Genomic DNA, 18,290 nt, shown 5'->3' on the forward strand with positions numbered 1-18,290 from the left:
ATGATGCCATCTCCACCTACAGTTGGGGGAGCGCCGTTCTCTGTTGGTTATATCGTACTATGTGCTTAGCAACAGATCCCAGTGTAGAGGGTATGGCTGGTTGTCATACGTTGCTCATGTCGTGGATATACTACAGATTACCTTTCTTGGCACCGAATGTCATGACAGCGTATAGTTTTCCTTTAGCCACGAGGTATGGTATATGTCTTCCCAATTTGTGACTTCTATCAGATATCCTTTGTTGTTGAAAATAATTTTTTTTTAATTTTTTTCCTTGTCGAGCAGGTGGGCAGGCAAGAAAGGACAAAATGACTATGCTGAGCAGCGCTTATTGAGGCACCGTCTAAGGTTGGACAATCTGCAGGTGGATGAGGTTGGTGCTGGTTGTTATTAATGTGTTACCAACAACTGTGTATATGCCTTTAGTGACCGGGTTTCTTTTATGTGTAGTTTGTTTGGCAACCGTACATGGACCCCCGGATTCTCTCTAGAGTTCCGGCTGATTTCGTTGACCGTGTTACGTCAATTTGGGGGAAAGCAAGGACCTCCAAACCCTCCGCTTAATATTGATACCTTCCATCGACAGTCGGCCCGCAATGATGACGGATGGTGGCTGGTGAGACTATCCGAGTGGTTTGAGATTTGGGAAAACCGGCGAAGTGATACATACAGGCTGCGCATTGATCGTGCAGATACATTGCGTCCCAGTCAAGATTACTTTAGGTGGTACTGCGACAGAACAAGAAGGTTTTTGTCTGCCCCTGATGCATTCCATGATCCGAGGCAGGAAGTTGTCCCTGCAGGCGCACCGAAAGAGTATGGAAGAGGCCCTGTGGTTAATTTGCCGCCAGTTTCACGAGACCATCGTCGTCGCCGTCCTCGCAGATGTAGAGTTGAAGAAGATGCTGACCGTGGGGAGTATAGGCCCGATTTACCGATGGAAGACCGCCCGAGATCTAGGCCAGACATGGGTTACCATGCTCCACCACAGCCTCCTCCACTTGCAGGGGACTACTACTACCCACAGCCTTTTGTTCAGTCGGCGCCTACCCAGCCATCTTCGATTCAGCACTTTATGACATATCAGAGTAGCTACAAGGTTGGCGGTTCATCACAGGGAGGTACACAGGACTTAATTGATTCTATGGACAGAGTTGGGTGGACAAATTTCTCTTCTTTTTTCGATGGTTTGGACCATTTCATTCCTCAGCAAGCATCCCCGCATACACCAACAGATCTTGCACTCGCGTTGCCCCGATCCGACACTGACACTCAGGCTACGCCTGCGGGGAGGAGGTCTACCTCCATCTGTGACACAGCTGGCTCTGCACTCCGTCCCTACGACGCTATGCAGATGCAGGGTCGACGTCTTTCTTATACTGGGGCTGATGAAAGCGTGAACGAGGACGAGGAAAATCATGGTTGTCCCCGCCGGATCACTCGAGCTCCTCCGTGTGGCCCAGGCGGCAAACTTGGGCACGAGCACCATTAGCCTTCTTTCAGTTGTCATCTGTTATAGGTTTTATCGTTTAGTTATCTTGTTACCGATCGATGTTATATGTTTTACCGTTTAGTTATCATGATGTACTCGTACCTTTATGTATTGTTCTATATGTTTATGTTATGTATTGGTTTGTTTTCGTCAATCATGTATTTTTTTTAACGATCGTATTGCATTTTATTATCATATTAGTTTGTTTACATAAACAACACAGGCAAACCGAACTTAACATAACAAGAATAAACAACCTGGATTCCTTAATACAATAAAAGTCATATAACTGAAAAAAAAAGAAATACAATACACCAAGCTGGTGGCATTCTAGGTTGCATTAGCGTTGGGACAATGTCGCCTTGTAAGTCCTGTTTGCCTGCAAAGGCCACACCGCTTACAGAGTCCCGGCTCAACCTCGTCCATCTCATTCCGGATCCTCGTAGTCACCGGACATCCTTCAAGTGTGCGTCGTAGGAGGGGGTTGGGACGGACACGTGGGCCTTCATAAGGGGGCCACATATCCTCATCCGGCATTGGCTGGAACTCCATCTCATAGACCCGAAAGACGCTCTCGACGCGATAAACCAAATCAACATATTGTTGCCACTCTAGTCTTGCGTAGGCGCAAGCGGCTAGAGCATGAGCACATGGGTAGTGTAACGCCTGGAAGTAACCACAGTCACATCTACGAAACTGAAGGTTAACCCTAAACCGAGACTGCACCCCTGCAGCAGCTATCTCGTCGACTGTGAATACGGTTGTGGCTCTATCAAACGGCGTCACTAACATCTGAGATATTCCCTCACGGTTTGCTAATATGGCTTTCTGCAGGAACTGTGAGAACTCCTGACCACTTGCAATCTGCGCTTGTGCTTGCCGACCCTTGATGACGAATAACTCATTTAGGCGATGGTAGGTAGACTTCACAATTGCACAGACTGGTAGATTTCTAGTGCCCTTTAGGATAGAGTTGATACACTCAGAAAGATTGGTCGTCATGTGACCATATCGTCGGCCCTCATCAAGGTGCTGCAGCCATTTAGGTGGCTCTAACCCTCGTATCCAACCCATCATCTGTGGTGATACTACGGGATCCTCGCTACTAATTAACTCAAGATAGTACTGCGCCTGCTCTTGCGTCTTCGAACAAGCGGCATTAACCAGGTGTCTTTTGGCCTCCTTACTCTTGAAACTTGTTGCGAAGTTGGACGCAATATGTTGTACACAGTAAGCATTGTGATCCCAACCACATCCTTCACGCTCCAATGCGGCCTTTATTGCAGCATGCCTGTCAGAGATAAGAAGAACTCCTGTCCTAGTCGCTACATGTCTCCTCAAATTAGTCAGGAAGAAGTACCATGAATCTGTGTTCTCTCTTTCTACGAGGGCGAAAGCGACGGACAGAATGTTATTGTTTCCATCCTGTGCTATGCCCATGAGAATGGTGACAGCGTACTTACCGTACAGGTGTGTTCCGTCTACTGACACCAGTGGCTTGCAATGCCTAAATGCTTGAACACACGATGGGAACGACCAGAAGACCTGGTGAAACATGACACTATCATGGTCAACGATGTTTCCGACATAGTACGGAACCGTTTGGAGGTCAACAATTGTCCCTGTTGTGAAATTGGTTTACTTGGTCAAAGTTATTAAGGAGTAAATGGACAACAAAGAGCAAAGACCGTATGAAAGTAAAACGCAAGGAATACCTGGGACAAAAGCTTGTAGCACATTGAAGTATCTGCGCAGCTGGTCATATGAATCGTCCCAATCACCATAGATCCTTGCGATTGCCTTCTGCTTCGCGTGCCAAACCTTCTTGTAAGACACCTTGTACCCGTACGCTGACTCTACCGATCCTTGCAACACCTTTACACAAATAGTCGCATCAGCATGCACCATGGGGAATATGTGCTGGCAGATCACATTGCTATCTAGTTGAGCGTGGTCTTGAGACATCGAACTTGCCAAGCAACTATGAGGCCCTTCATATTTTTGAATTTCCCAAAATCTGGAAGACCTTGTCTTCGCAACCCGTACCATCCAACGACATTGATCACCGAACTGCTTGCATCGACATACATACCTCCTTTGGTCTGACTCTACGACCTTATACACTGCGCTCCTACGAATGTTGTAGTTTTTCACTGCCAGCATCGCTGTTTTCCGGTTTAGAAACCTTAACCCAATCTCGAGCTCCATCTCGCCTGAGAGAGGGTAGCTACTAGGTCTGTCCTCTGCATTACTCGAATGCATTGCTCCAAGATTTAGGGACAGATAGTGTGCAGGTGTACTGGAGGATACACCTCCACCTACCGGTTCGACAAGTGTTGGAGGAACAGAGTCGCCATGTAGAGGTTGCGTTTCCGGAACGGCTTCTGCCTCATCACCACTGAATTCTTCAATGTCATTCTCGTCAGAACTTTCAGGGATGCCAACATCGGGATGCCTATCGAACCCATGTAAGGTTGAAGTGGAGGGGTGCGCTTCACGAAGATTTGCATTCTGTTCCCGCACAACAAATGCATTGAAGCTTGGACTACGGGCCCTACTTGTATCCGGACCCGGTACAAAATCAGCCACTCCTAGATTTCTCACACCATCCATATTATTGGAACTGGACGAGCTTCCGCCAATATCCTGAATATTCAGACAAAGCTCCAATGAATATATGGTACCTATGCTGCGATGATAAGAGAACATCATCGACACCTGCTGATCAGATTTTATTTGCATTTTTTGATACGCAAACAAGTTGGCCACTGCCACCGGCATCCTGTAAGTCAACTTCGTGATTTCTTTTTTCCCAACCGTTCCGGTTTGAACCAGAATTAGATTCTTCAGATCCTGTAATGATGTCTGTGGTGGAATCATTATCCATAATGGATCGTCGCAAATGAATGTAATACCTTATGCTGTATGGGAAATTTCTCCATTGGGATATATAATTAAATACACGTTCTCCGAAGTCATACACAAAACAACCCAATCTGAATACCCAAAAAAAATTTTAAGAAAGAAAGAAGCTTGTGAACTTGAGAGAGAATGTTGGAGAGTTTCAAGAGAGTGGATACAGAATGGCTTCTTCCGTGGTTGATCCAGCAGCGTTTATATAGGCAAACCACTATCTCATTTCGTGCCCATGCACAAGTAGCCCAACTCGCGTCCGCTGCAATTGAGTTGGGGCCAACTCGTGGCCGCCGACCCAAATGTGCCCCATTTTGTAGGTGACAGGCACTAATTGGGATCTACCATTTTGTGGCCGCCGCTATTGAGTTGGAACCTGCTGCTGCTTTTTCCATTTCACGGGCGCTCCACCATAAATGAAGTTGAAACCCATTTCGTGGGCAGCGGCCAAGACATGGGCATGCGTATTTCAGTAACGTTTTCCTGCCGTCCGTATTCTGGGAATTAAAATTTTTCCCATGCTTAATTATATAAAAAAGCCCATTGTCATCTACATATTTTCCGGTCAATAGAAGTTGAACATCTTAAATACCTGTTTTACGGTTTTACCAAAAGTTGGATAGCATTATTATACAATGGCTCCAATTGTGACAAGTAAAAAGGTGCCAATGTTATCGATACTTAAATTTACACGATTGTGATATACTACATACCCCAGAAATGCTTCGTACTTCTCGCTCAGCTGTGATTTTCGTTTAATCGGCAAAAATACGTAGTCCAAGCTCAAAACAAGAGACAAGACTAGTTATGTATCATTCTCTAAAGATCATGATATAACGTTTAAACCCCGGAAAGAGAAACAACCCTACAATGTAGTATAGTAACCTCAACGGAAGTAACGAATCCATCATACATAGCCAAAAAATTTTGGGACAAGGTATCATTTTCCCGACCAGTCTACATATATGTATCAGGTCAAATCATGTGCCCGCATTCCTACGGCCAACACGAGCCACGAAACCAGCCTTGATCGGAGCAACTGATCTTCCGGATCCACACTGCAAGACAACAAGAATTATAAGATCTCCAGTGGAATGCCTATTCTGTCTTAACATATAAGTCTGCAACTAATTCCTCAGCAGATAATATGGTTCACCTATCTAATTTGTAAGACAAACAACCAAAGACATGGATGACAAAGAAAAGGGAGAATATTTTTTTAAATAGCAATGGAAATCTGTACGCAAGGTTCTTATGTATCTAACAAAAAATAGTGTATTTAGTTGCCAAAACTTAACCCCACCAAAACGAAAAGAACTGCATAAGCATTATGAACACCAAAAACATGTTCACTGATCCTAATTTGAATTTTGAACAAGCAAATTACCAAAATACCTTGAATTTAATAGAGATCACCTTTGGCCACATCATTGACCACAAATTGAATGAAAACAAGATATCAGAAAGAAGAAACACTAATGTTATTTGATGATTTGCACATGGGAATTTTACCTTCTCACATCGAAGGAAGAACAGACGATTCTCCTTAGAAAGTATTGTGTCAGGACTTTTACACCCAAGGCAAATGACATATTCATCTAAAAAAAAAAAACAGAAAAATAAGTTAACCTTTGACCCCAAAACCAGAAACACAGAAATGCAATAACCAAAAGATACATTAGGACTATTGGAGATGCAAGGAGGCATCAAACAAAATGTAGTCAGTTGAATTTATTATAGAAATAATACTAGAAAGTAGGAGTGATATAATACAGCATCATATATTCCAACAAATACTTACTGATATATCGTCGCAGAATTCCTTCAAAGTTCTTTGGTGCAAATCTTCCCTTCACAACCAGTCTTTGCTGTCCATCCAAAGAGCCACTTGTACCCAGTTCAGCAAGCAAGAAAGCCATAACATGGTCTGGCTGTCGATGCATCCTACAAGATTGGGGAGCAACAAAACATTAAGAGAAGAAGAGAATGGATAGTGTAAAGATTAGTTGTTGATGCAATGAAGAAATAAAAGAATAAAGAAATAGTTGGCCAACTGGCCATAAGAGATATCCAACAGATGAGTAAGATAACATACGTTTTGCATAGGTCCATAAAATTCACAAAAACAGTTTTCTTCGTGCCTTCACGAAGAACCTGTGGAGGTCTCATAACAGTTCTCCGCCTGTCTCCAGCAAGTTCCGGATTATTCTCACGTAGAATGTTGAACACCCTGCCAAGAAGCTGCACAAAAATATTCGAATATCAAAAGGATTACAATACGACATATGAAATTAGAAGACATTTGTAAAACTCATCAAACAAGAAGCAGCAAACCATTTAAAAAAAAAAAGGCTTCAGGGACAAAAGTACAATGACACTATTTGATCACACAAAAAACGGCACACCTTGATCCAATAAGGATAAAGCACCCTTAAAACATAATTTGATGACAGGAGTCAAGGGAAATAGAAAAGGAAATAAATCCCCTTGTTTGAATGATAACTAAGCCTTATCCAAGTAGGTGGGAATAGAATGTACAAGAACTCGAGGAAAACTAAGATTAGAGTGGAAAAGAGTAAAGTAAAAACTATAATCTCCAAGCGATATTAATGCTTCCTTTTGTTCATTTATAATTACTTCCACATAAGATTAACAAAATTTCATTTCATTCCTTCATTAGTATCCCAAACATGGATTAGATGCAGAACTTATGACACCTGAATATTGCATAGGCATGTGCAACTAAATGGTCAACATGCTTATGAGTTGAAAAATCTGCAGCAAATATACCATTCCTAAAAACAACCCATTTTAAAACCTCAAAGCCAAACCACAGCCTATGTAACTAATGTAGGAATCCACAACCACCAATAGCTTGTTCCGTTACTATTAGATGAGGCAACATGAATTAGGCAACACCATAGTATTATATCATGAATGATACGTAGTTTTAACCATTTATTAATGCTTTTGCCTAATGGTTTTTCAAGGTCTTCATTTACCTCTAGCTATTTGAGCTGTTAAGGCATATTTGTAGTATAGCAGAAAACATATAAAATATCATATACCTCCTCATATTGATAATCACGGTCACTCCCTTCCCAAGGATAACGAGGCTGCAAGGAAATTGGGTCTCCTTCATCTTGTTCAGCAACATCTAGGCAAAGAATATATCAAATATTCAGCATCCAATTAGCTTTCTTTAAGACTTGTATGTAGAACTAACATGAACAGACCAACTACTTACCATCCAAATCTTCAACTGCATCTCCACTCTCTTCATTTAAGTTGCTGATTTCAACCTATAAACAAGACATATCAAATACAGAATTGTTTCCAACCATAATTGTTCATTAATATAAGCACACAAAAAGTCAGTATGACTTACAGGCTTCTTCTTCTTCTTTTTCAAACCAGCAAATGTACTCTCAACCCCTTCAGCCACTATAAGTGAAAGGCTATAAATCAGCCATATATAACCACAATTATAAACTAAATACCTGACAGCTTTTTCCAATTGAGGTACCTGTTAAATTTTCAGTCTTCTCAGCCAACTTGTCCAGATCATCTGCAGGATCTATGATTGTAGTTTTCTTCTTCTTCTTCTTCTTAGTAGGATCAAATGGGGTAATCTGCCACAGATCAAACTACCAATTAAACCAGATTCCTAGCAGAACCAGACATGGCATTTAACCGTCTAAAGCTTGAAATATGTTTGCAACTTTGAATAGACCTCCACACATAATCAAGTAAAAAATATATAGTAAATCCTAGCATAGATACATCTACAAAGAAAAAAAAAAAAGAAGTTGAAGGGAACATAGATTTACCTCTGCAACCTCCTCCTTCATATCATTTTGTGGTTCATCAGCCATGGTTACTGAATCCCAAGTAAAATAGAATTAGCAAAGTAATTATTATGGGGAATATCAGCAAAATAAGTTGATAACCAAATTAAGATAAGGCAGTAAAAGAATCCCTAACTCCAAACCCACAAGATTCCTGTTCTTTTAAGAAGAATCCTCAAGTATACCACCAACAAAAGAATTAAATAATGGTAAAACCTCAACAAAGGATTTATCGATTCAACGATAAACAAATTATTAATATAAACATTTTTAAGCATGTAAATGAGAAATCACTGGAAACTACTTCCATACAACAAATGAACAAGTTTAACAAGAAATTGCACAAATCGAAGATCCATACCCATTAACAACAAACAAATATCGAATCGTAAAACTCAAAAAGGGGGAAATCGACGGAAGTGAAAAAAAAATGAGGTAAACTGAATGCAAAACAAAGGGGGGAAAAAAGTAAATGAAGAAATGAAGAAAGGAACCTGCGAGAACGAGTACGAGTATGAATTTGAGAAATGTGAGCGGAAGAGTGAGACTCTTTGGTTTGCGTTTATCGTTTCTCTCTTTCTCTCTCTCTCTCTTTCCTGCGCTAATGGAATCAAAAACCCTTTTATTTCTTGTTTCTTCAAAACGCTGCGTTTAGTTTTCACGTGGGTTTTAGATTTCTTCTTCTTTCTTTTTTTGTTTTGAAGTATTGGGCTCAACTATTGGGCTTCTGCCAAGATCCCAAAAAGAAAACCATTAGTTGAGCTATTAACCCACTCGTTCGTTAACCAAATTGAGTTAGTCTAATGATTAAAAATATGTAAATATGAAAAATTTTAATGGGTGGCATCTATTTCTTAGATTTTGACTCTAATTATTTTTTTTATTATTTCGTGTGTTTAATAAATTGTCTCCAAATATTATATAAAATCATTATTATTGTTCTAGCCTCCTTAATATAAAACAATTTTTAAACATAGAAATGACAATAATTTTGCTGAGGTGCATGCTATGACGAAGAAATAAGGATTCTCTTTAATAGAATAATTAGATACTTATATAAAAAAGTGTGGCATTTTATTTTTATTAATTTTTTAAAATAAATTATACACTTCTATTTATTTTCTTGCACAAAAAACTCTTCTTCCTAAAATTGTTCTTCTGCTAATATTTGGGGTCAGTTTGCTATATAAGAAATAACCAAAAAAAAATGGTACCAAAATATAAGGAATAGATGTCACATATTAAGAGTCGTTGTATTCTCTTAATTCAGTTTTAAAATATCTTTACACCACTGTTAGTACAAAATGTGTCTTTCACCATTTTATATGTATCTTCTCGTTGAGTTTTTTTTTTCTTTTTTTTTTACAATATAGGGTTGTTATATACTTATATCATTATTTATAGGCGTTTTTATCATTTGATTTTTCTATTTATTTTCACATTTTAAGCTGATTTTAAATTATCCAAAGACACCCCTATCATAGATCATATCATCACAAATATAAAGATACCAAATAAATATAAATATATACAAAAAAATATAATGACTTTAATAGTTAATATTTAGTATTTATAAAATTGCATAAAAATGTAGTGATTTATTTCTTACATTCATAAAGCATTATCCTTACTTAATTTTATTATGTATTCATTTTTAAAACTAAATATTTTCTAATACTATTTAGAAAATATTGACTAAAAGAAAATCTCAGTCCTCATCATAAGAGAAAATAAAAATAAAAATTCAGACAATTACAAAATTCATAAAGTAAAAAGCACTGTGGAAATGGATAGAATTTCTATATAGTCCTGTACGGATGGATTTTTGCATATATGGATGGTGATTGTTGCGATTCGACTTCATGAATGAAAATTGAAAATTAAAAAAAATTATGATAATGATAAAATAAAAGAGGAAGATATTAATTAAAAATTTTTAATAAAAAACAACACTTAATTAATTTTTATATATTTTGTGTATACTTACTATAATAAAAATTAAAATTTTCTTAATAACAAGTTACCAAAATTTTTTAAAATAATAAACTTAAAAATATTTATATAAAGCATTGTGAAATGAGATTAAACTTAAAAAAGCAAATTTTAAAATCAGTTATTATATTTGTAGTCTCTTATTATTCTATTATATCAAAATTTCCTTTCATGCATGTTTATTGAACATCAATTCTAGCTAATAAGTAGCTACACATCTTTCTTATTTATTTTCCTTAATTTAATTTCATTATCAGTCAATCCCTTCAGTGCAAATAATTAAAACTTTTTTTCTTTATAAATAGTAGTTTCCAATAATCTAATTATCTAATATATATACACTAATGTTGGAACAATGACATGCTTGCTAGCTCAGTCCATAATTGCCTTTTGTTTTATACTCTTTCCTTTTTAATGCAACAACAAATTAAAGAGACATAAAGAGTTGCGATTATAGATGAATGAGCTGAAATCAACCCTACAATTTAATTTAAGAAATTGAATGAGAGTTGATAAACACTTACAAATATTATACCATGAATATTTCTAAGTACTGTGTAATAATTTCTATATATTAGTTACGTGGTCAACAAGGAAGAAAAATCAACTTCACGTATTAACCACGAGTTTTTAATTTAGAAAATCTAGATTCTAAAATCTAGGTTCAATAGAATCTAGTGTTACTAGGCCTATCTTATAACGACGACACACTCACCAGTTTTACTATATGGACCAAACTTTTTGTCTGTCTTTTATGTGAATTATTGAGTGTCAATAATCAAACATATAATTTTCTTAGCTTTAAATTTGACTGGTGATGAGCCTAACAAAAACTGTGCATTCAATTAATCAATAATAATAATAATAATAATAATAATAATAATAATAATAATAATAGAATTTAATTCTAATATATTATATGTCAGTATAAAATAATTTTGTACGTATATTTCAAAGCTAGTGTAATAATGGGGCTTTAATTTCTATTAAGAAATTACTGACAACTTTTTGCAAAGGTTGTGTCTCTTTCAGAATATTATGGTGGCAATATTATTTATTGATTGAGTTTTAGTGAATTGGGGTTACCATGTTGTGCGGAAGTTTCCTGCTTGTATATAAAGTTATGAACATATATGGTGCATTTTTGAACATTTTGTCATTTAGTATTTGCTGCATGCATTTGCTTTATGGGTGATGTTAGATAGCCAAAAAATAATTATAATATAAAAATAAAAATATTATATAAAAATTTTTATTTTTTTGATAAGTAAGTGAGATATACCTTTTTATTATTTATCTTTTTTATCATTTACTATTTTGCTGCATATTTGAAGTTATTAATGTTCTTTCCAAAATTAATTTCAATTTCTTCTAAATCAAATCATAACATCTCTCAATCACATTATTATCTATTAAAATGCAATAATTCTACTATACAACTTATATTTTATATATAGACTACTAAAAAATAAAAAATAAAATATAAAATATAAACAAAAATTAAAAAATAAATTTTTAAAAATAATTATTGACTCGTCAAATTAAAATCAATAAATAACCATACATACGAATATTAAATAAAAATATTAAAATAATTAAAATCATGACCTATTAATGCATATATGAGATAATTTGAAAAATACAATAAGACGAATTGTTTAAAATTTGATAATATTAATTATAAAAATTTATTAATTATAAACATTATAGGTATGAAATTATAAATATTATGAATACAAATTATGGATATTATTAACATGAAATTATGGATGTTATGTGTATAAATTTATAGATGTTATGTGTAAATTTATCAATTGAATAAATTAATTTAAAAATTTAATTTTTTTTAAAATTCAATTATGATAAAAATTTAAAAAATATATGTGTTAACTTTATATTTACATATGCAATAACTAAAAAATGATATGTGTATGGATGTAATATCTAATAAACATGAATTTAATTTTTAGATGTTAGTTGTATGTAATTATAGATGTTATGTATATATACGTATGAATGTTATGTGTATGAATTTAGTTAGTATACAATATAATTATAAATACACATAAAAGCACAAAAAATTAAATGGTTTATTACCATACCTCATCAAAGCTAGTGTGGTTTTTCATATTCTCGAGAATTAGTTTACTGACAACAACCTCGTCGGGTGAGTCCGCCAGTTTATTACCATACCTCATCAAAACTAGTGTGGTTTTTCATATTCTCGAGAATTGGTTTACTGACAACAACCTCGTCGGGTGAGTCCCCCTATTGTTCAAATTCTTTATCAGCACATTCTACCATAGATACCGTATTAAGGTCGAATTCAAATGTCATACTATTTGCAACGATAAACGTGACTTCTTGTAAAATTTCTTGACTTATACACTATTTTGCTTGCAATGGTATTATAGTCATGATTTTTGAATGATCATAATTAAATTAATGAAAAGTATATATTACAAAGAATCAAGTGCAAGTAAATGCTTTAACGGAATCAAAAAATTAATGATTTTTTCGTATTTTTATTGATTGATATTAAATACCTTAAGGAAAACAAAGAATCAAGTGTAATTAACTCAATTAATGTATATTATTATTACCGTCCATTCTTATTATTATTATTATTAAATATAAAAATTAAATTATAAAAAAATATATTAAATATCAATTACAAGAATGCCTAATAGTAAGGAATATGATATTATAATTAATATTATTAATAAGTAGAGTTGATAAGAATATGATAAGTGGAATAATAAGAGAGTGAGATAAAAAATAAAATTGATATTAAGTGATATAAATAAAGTAAATTATAGAAACTTTTAGCTAATTATGGCTGAAAATTATTGATTACCAAACTTTTTTCTTGCTTTATATAGGTTAAAGGGTCGGTTATTATTAAGCATATAAAAAGATAGTAACACAATTAATTATAAGAAGTTTTAATTAAAAATAACTTGTGCTTCTTCCCCCCCCCCCACCAACCCTTGATCGTCCATCTTCTTGTTAAAGCCATTTTATGACATATAATTTTTCGTTTGTTATTTTTATATAATAATACTTAGTAAGAGGTTAATTAAATGGCATATATATGATGCAAAAATATAAACAATTTATTTAGCTTAAAAAGAATTGTAAAAAGGAATTGGAATATAGACACAACACTTTTAATTAATTAAATTTTAATTTTAATTATTTTATTAGTCTTTATAATTTTATTAAATTTTTAATCAGTTGAAATTTTACTATTCTAAAACAATCTAAAGCCAGTATTTATGTCCATAGAAGTTTTATTTTTATAGAAGAAAAACTTTCGTTTAAAGAAGTAATCAAACAACACTTATAAATAACAGAAAAAACGTTACATCTAAATCTAAGAAAAAAAATAGATCATCTCTATGTTACACTAGAAATTAGAAAGAAACATACATAATATTTGATTACAAAAAATATTATAAAATAAAAATAAAGATAAATCTAAATCTCTTTTATTTTTAATTCTACAGAAAAAAGTGTTACAACATAAAAAAAATACCATTTCTTTTTTTCTAAATAGATATGAAAATATTTCTATGGACGAAAAATTTTTCTCATTATATATTCATCCCAGACGTATAATAACATATCCAAAATAATCATTAAAAAGACTAATACGCTATAAAGAGGAGACAATAACCACAAAAAAAAATATTTTGAGATGATCTATATCTAAATCTCTAAAAGAGAAAAAAAATAGAAGTCAGAGAAAAGAAGAAGGAAGAAGAGAAAAAAAACTATTAAAAAAAAGGAAAAAGAGAGAGAGGACTAATAAGATAGTAACAGAAAAATAGTAGGGGAGATAGGAGGAGGGATAGAAGAAAAGAAAAGATAGAGGTAAAAGCTAAGAGTAGGGCTGCACAAGGATCAGATCGGATATGAACAAAATTTCGGTCTAATTCGCACAAAGATTATCGGATCGGATCCAATATTCGTATTTTTTAGCTCGGATTCGATCAGCAAAGTTAGCATCGGATATTAGATATATCCGATTGAAAAAATTGTTTTAAAATTTAAAAATAATAAAAAAATTAAATTTGCATTTAAAAAATTTAAAATTAAAAAAATAGACATGAAAAGAAAAACATCAACAAAATTTAAAAAATATTAAAACCCTAAATTAAAATTAAACATCAATGTTTACCCCCAAAATAAATCAATTACAACCACTATAATACATTTCCAGAAAAAAAATCAACACATCAGCACAGAAAAGAATGTTGTGAAGAACAGAAGCAAATCAAATAGAGGATGAGAGCCAGCGGCAAGAATAGAGGATGATGAAGGCGAGAACAAAAGCAGAGAGATGGCGCAATGGCAACTAGGCTGGGTGATGATGAAGAGAAGAGAAGACGGCGAGGCGAGGCAGCTGCGAGACAGTGAGGCAATGAGGCTGAGAGACTGGCAATGAGACACAGCTATGAGACTGCGAGTGAATGAAGAAGCAGTGGACGCCGATGATGGTCATTGATGAGATGAGGAGCGGATGAAGAGCAGAGGGAGGGAGACGAGTGAGAAAGATGCATGCTGAAATGAAATGTTTAGAGAATTAGGGTAGGGTTTCTGATTTTTTAAGTTAGCTATATATTATTGAATTATATATTTATTTATTTATTAAAAGTGCAGATTTGAGGGTATCGCTCTAATATCCGTCACCCGAACCTACAAAAGTGCGGATTAGATTTGATCCGATCTGATAACTCTACGGATCGAATAATATCCACAAAATGCAAATTGGATGCGGATAATTACTACGGATATGCGGATTTTATCCGATTCATATGCACCCTAACTAAGAGAGAAAAAAAGACAAGAGAGAAAAGAGAAAGAAGGATCACGGCTGCTTTAGAAGTTGAGAGACAATGACTCTCCACATAAGCTTAAAAAATTTCATCAAAGGTGAGCGAAAAAGAGAGAAAATTCGAGCAATAAGTGATCCGATTGTTTTTAGTTTTTTTATTATTATTATATTCCCATATAAATTAAATGTTAAAAACCTTGTTATTTTTATCATGGAAAGTAATATTTGTCCATAAATTTGTCGAGTTTTAATAAAATGAAGAATATGTCTTTAAATTTTTTGTTTGGCAGTGATATGATACCATATATGAGTTACATATTATGGATATAGAGACCTACATAAGCCTTTGATAATTTTAACGTTTATTTGTGATAAATAACTATTGAAAAAGGACTTTGATAAAATTAGGTGCATGCATTAGTTTTTAATTGTGATGATGATGAAGTCCTACATTAGTTGCACTTAATTAGTTTGAGTGAAAACCATATGACTTAAGAGACAGTGCCTAACTCAAAAAATCATTTCTTACAAATAAATAAATACAAGTTTGAGAGATTTTAGATAAAACAATACCTAATTCAAGAGCTTTAAGGAATGAAAAGGAAATGCCGAAATTAAAATTTTAATATAAAAGATTTTCTTAAGAACACAAAAAAAATGTGTCTTAATATCTCTTCTGTGTGCAGCATTTATCAGAGTTTGGTGGCACATTGATCTTCTGATATTGCAAATGATAGCATGGGATATTCATCAACAAGAAGAATAGAAGATGATCTCAAGGACTACTAGACTAGATAATTGAAGTAGAGGAATGCAATATATGGTGAATTGTAAGATGCTTATATTTACGGTGGTTACGATAATTATAAAGTATTATTAAAATTAAAGTTATATTTTTATATTTTAGTAATATTTTTATTTTGAAATAATTTTTAAAAAATATTGTTAAATAATAAAAAATTATTATTTTAATTTTAGTAGCATTTTTTAAAACATTATCATTCATACATAAAAAATATTAAATATTATTGGATTTACTGTTGAATTTTTTAAATAAATTCGACGAAAACTATGGTACCATCGAATTTATTGTCAAAAAATATTAGTCAGTATAAACCTCGCTGATAAACATTTATCACTGCATTTATTGCGTCCAACAATAATTACTGTCAAATTTTTTGACGGAATATAATAAAACGAAAACAGATTCTTTGTCGACGTTACCGTCGGAATAATTCAACGGTAATATTTGGCACCACTTTGTACGATTTTCTGCCATATTACCAACAAATTTACTCGACACTGATACCGACGGAAATGTTATTTAAACTTTTTTAAAATAATAATGGTACAGTCGGAATATTCCGAGGTAATTCTGATGGTAGTATTTTTAAAAAAATTCAAATTATATTTTCCTGTCTATTTCTAGTGTATCCTGATAATTAACAATTGAAATAGTGTTTCAAACCTGATGTGAAGTACGAAAAATTTAAATTACAAATACCAAATGATGGTAACTGACATATCTGAAACAATGCTAACTATATTACCTTTACAGAACTATGTTCACATTCACTGAAACATATATTACGAATATGCAAAGTTTCTTAAAGAAGTACATATCACAAAACTATGTTTACATTAACCCTAATCAGATTCATCATCTTCTTCCTCTGGTTCACAATCCTTGTCTTCCAATGTAGTTTCCTGATTATCATCGAACTCGTCTTCCTTTTCTTCGTCGCCATCGATCTCGTCTTCTTCTTGAAGATCATCATCCTCTGCTGGAAGTGCGTCGGCATCTAGTCCAAGGTTAATGATGTAATCATCCATAACAGCAGACCGAAGGGAGATCGGCTCACGGGTATTAATCACCGTTTGAAGGAGTTGGGTCGTCAATTTGGTAAGGTTCTTGACCCTCTATCGTATCATCAGACTCAATGTGACCTCTTGACTTAGTCTTAACCATAACCACCAACTAGACTTGCATGAACCCGGATAAGATAGTATACCTGACGTGTATTTTGAGGTAGAATAAAAGAATCGTAGTACCTATATTTCTTTGTTACATTTACTTCAGTGATGTCGTAGTCCTTGTGCTTTCGTGTCCTTTGTCGCCAACTTGGATCATACCATTCACATTTAAACACACACCTGGTATGTGGTATGACAGAAATACTGTAATTCAATTATATTGTGCAACACACCAAACCAATCAGAATGAACCTCGCCTGAATTCCACGAACCCAAACGCTGGTATTATCTGTTTTCTTTTTAATCAACCATTGTAAGGTATGGAACCGATATCCATTAACATTGTAGATCGGGTAGCTAGTTGCCTTATTCAATGGGCCCCAACTAAGTACAACTAGTTCCGAGTCTGTTGTGACAGTTAACTGTATGCTGATGTTTTCTCGGAACCAACATGGAAAATTGGTCAATGATGTCTCCAGATTTTCCTCTCGAAATAACCTGTATGATAGAATAGGACAACAAAGTTTTAATTAGATTAGGAAGCTAGTATGTTACTGATTGCAATATTTACGAAAACTTATAAAACTCACATGAGATAGGGTGACACTTGGTCACAGTTAAGCAACATATGCAAATGTGCAGTGTCAATCTCCTTCTGCTCTAACTAGTAGCACTGCCCGCACCCATTGCAACTCATTTCGACAAAAAGATTGCGTATGTTATTCCACATGACAAGGATTCTCCCCTCTCATTGTTTCTTGCAACCCTTATTCTATGTAACTCAACATGAGATTGAAAATAGAAGGAGCAAAATGCGGAAGTTTCCTTGGCCATAAATGCTTCCCAGATGCTGCCATTGATCCGAGCTCTATTCTTCATGGTGCACTTGAATGGACCAATCATCCTCTCAAATGGGTACATCCATTGAAATTAGACCGGCCCACATAGCATTACTTCATACGGTAGGTGGACTGCTAAATGTTCTATGGCGTCAAAAAAGGATGGAGAAAATATCCTCTCTAACTTACAAAGTATGATGAGAATGTTCTTCTCGATTACTGTGACTCTGTGAGGTCATTCTTGCTCAGTTTCGTAGTAAATAACTCCCTGAAGAACTCACTTATTTCTGTCTAGGGGTGGCAACACTACCCGAACCCCCGGGTACCCACCCCGCCCTTACCCGTTCGGGGCGGGTTTTAACGGGGCGGGTTCTTGGACGGAGTCGGTTTAA

General features: G+C 34.6%; 2 protein-coding genes across 2 annotated transcripts; both read right to left on the reverse strand.

Moving 5' to 3' along the window:
* Window positions 1-1,822: 1,822 nt before the first annotated feature.
* LOC107474921 (uncharacterized) lies at window positions 1,823-4,372 on the reverse strand. Its single transcript, XM_016094567.1, has 2 exons — window positions 3,208-4,372; window positions 1,823-3,114 (listed from the first exon to the last, which is right to left on the reverse strand). The coding sequence occupies exons 1-2, from the start codon at window positions 4,370-4,372 to the stop codon at window positions 1,823-1,825; spliced, it is 2,457 nt and encodes an 818-aa protein (XP_015950053.1).
* A 602-nt stretch (window positions 4,373-4,974) lies between these two features.
* LOC107474081 (eukaryotic translation initiation factor 2 subunit beta) lies at window positions 4,975-8,865 on the reverse strand. The gene is made up of 10 exons (XM_016093667.3): window positions 8,748-8,865; window positions 8,236-8,285; window positions 7,932-8,037; window positions 7,794-7,849; window positions 7,653-7,707; window positions 7,474-7,562; window positions 6,501-6,646; window positions 6,207-6,349; window positions 5,918-6,003; window positions 4,975-5,463 (listed from the first exon to the last, which is right to left on the reverse strand). Exons 2-10 carry the CDS (start codon window positions 8,278-8,280, stop codon window positions 5,386-5,388), a joined length of 804 nt encoding a protein of 267 aa, XP_015949153.1. The 5' UTR covers window positions 8,281-8,285; window positions 8,748-8,865; the 3' UTR covers window positions 4,975-5,385.
* Between the last annotated feature and the right edge of the window lie 9,425 nt (window positions 8,866-18,290).

The sequence above is a fragment of the Arachis duranensis genome, chromosome 1 (assembly GCF_000817695.3).
Source record: "Arachis duranensis cultivar V14167 chromosome 1, aradu.V14167.gnm2.J7QH, whole genome shotgun sequence".
In the NCBI taxonomy this organism is placed as follows: Eukaryota; Viridiplantae; Streptophyta; class Magnoliopsida; order Fabales; family Fabaceae; genus Arachis; species Arachis duranensis.

Bases quoted from the DNA above. Each gene is read 5' to 3' on its own strand.
- LOC107474081 (XM_016093667.3), bottom strand. From the start codon at position 8,280: ATGGCTGATGAACCACAAAATGATATGAAGGAGGAGGTTGCAGAG. The intron at 8,038-8,235 runs GTAAATCTATGT...GATCTGTGGCAG, and splicing joins TGAAGGAGGAGGTTGCAGAG to ATTACCCCATTTGATCCTAC. The intron at 6,004-6,206 runs GTAAGTATTTGT...TTTTTTTTTTAG, and splicing joins AATTCTGCGACGATATATCA to ATGAATATGTCATTTGCCTT.
- LOC107474921 (XM_016094567.1), bottom strand. From the start codon at position 4,372: ATGATTCCACCACAGACATCATTACAGGATCTGAAGAATCTAATTCTG. The intron at 3,115-3,207 runs GTATTCCTTGCG...ATTTCACAACAG, and splicing joins GCTACAAGCTTTTGTCCCAG to GGACAATTGTTGACCTCCAA.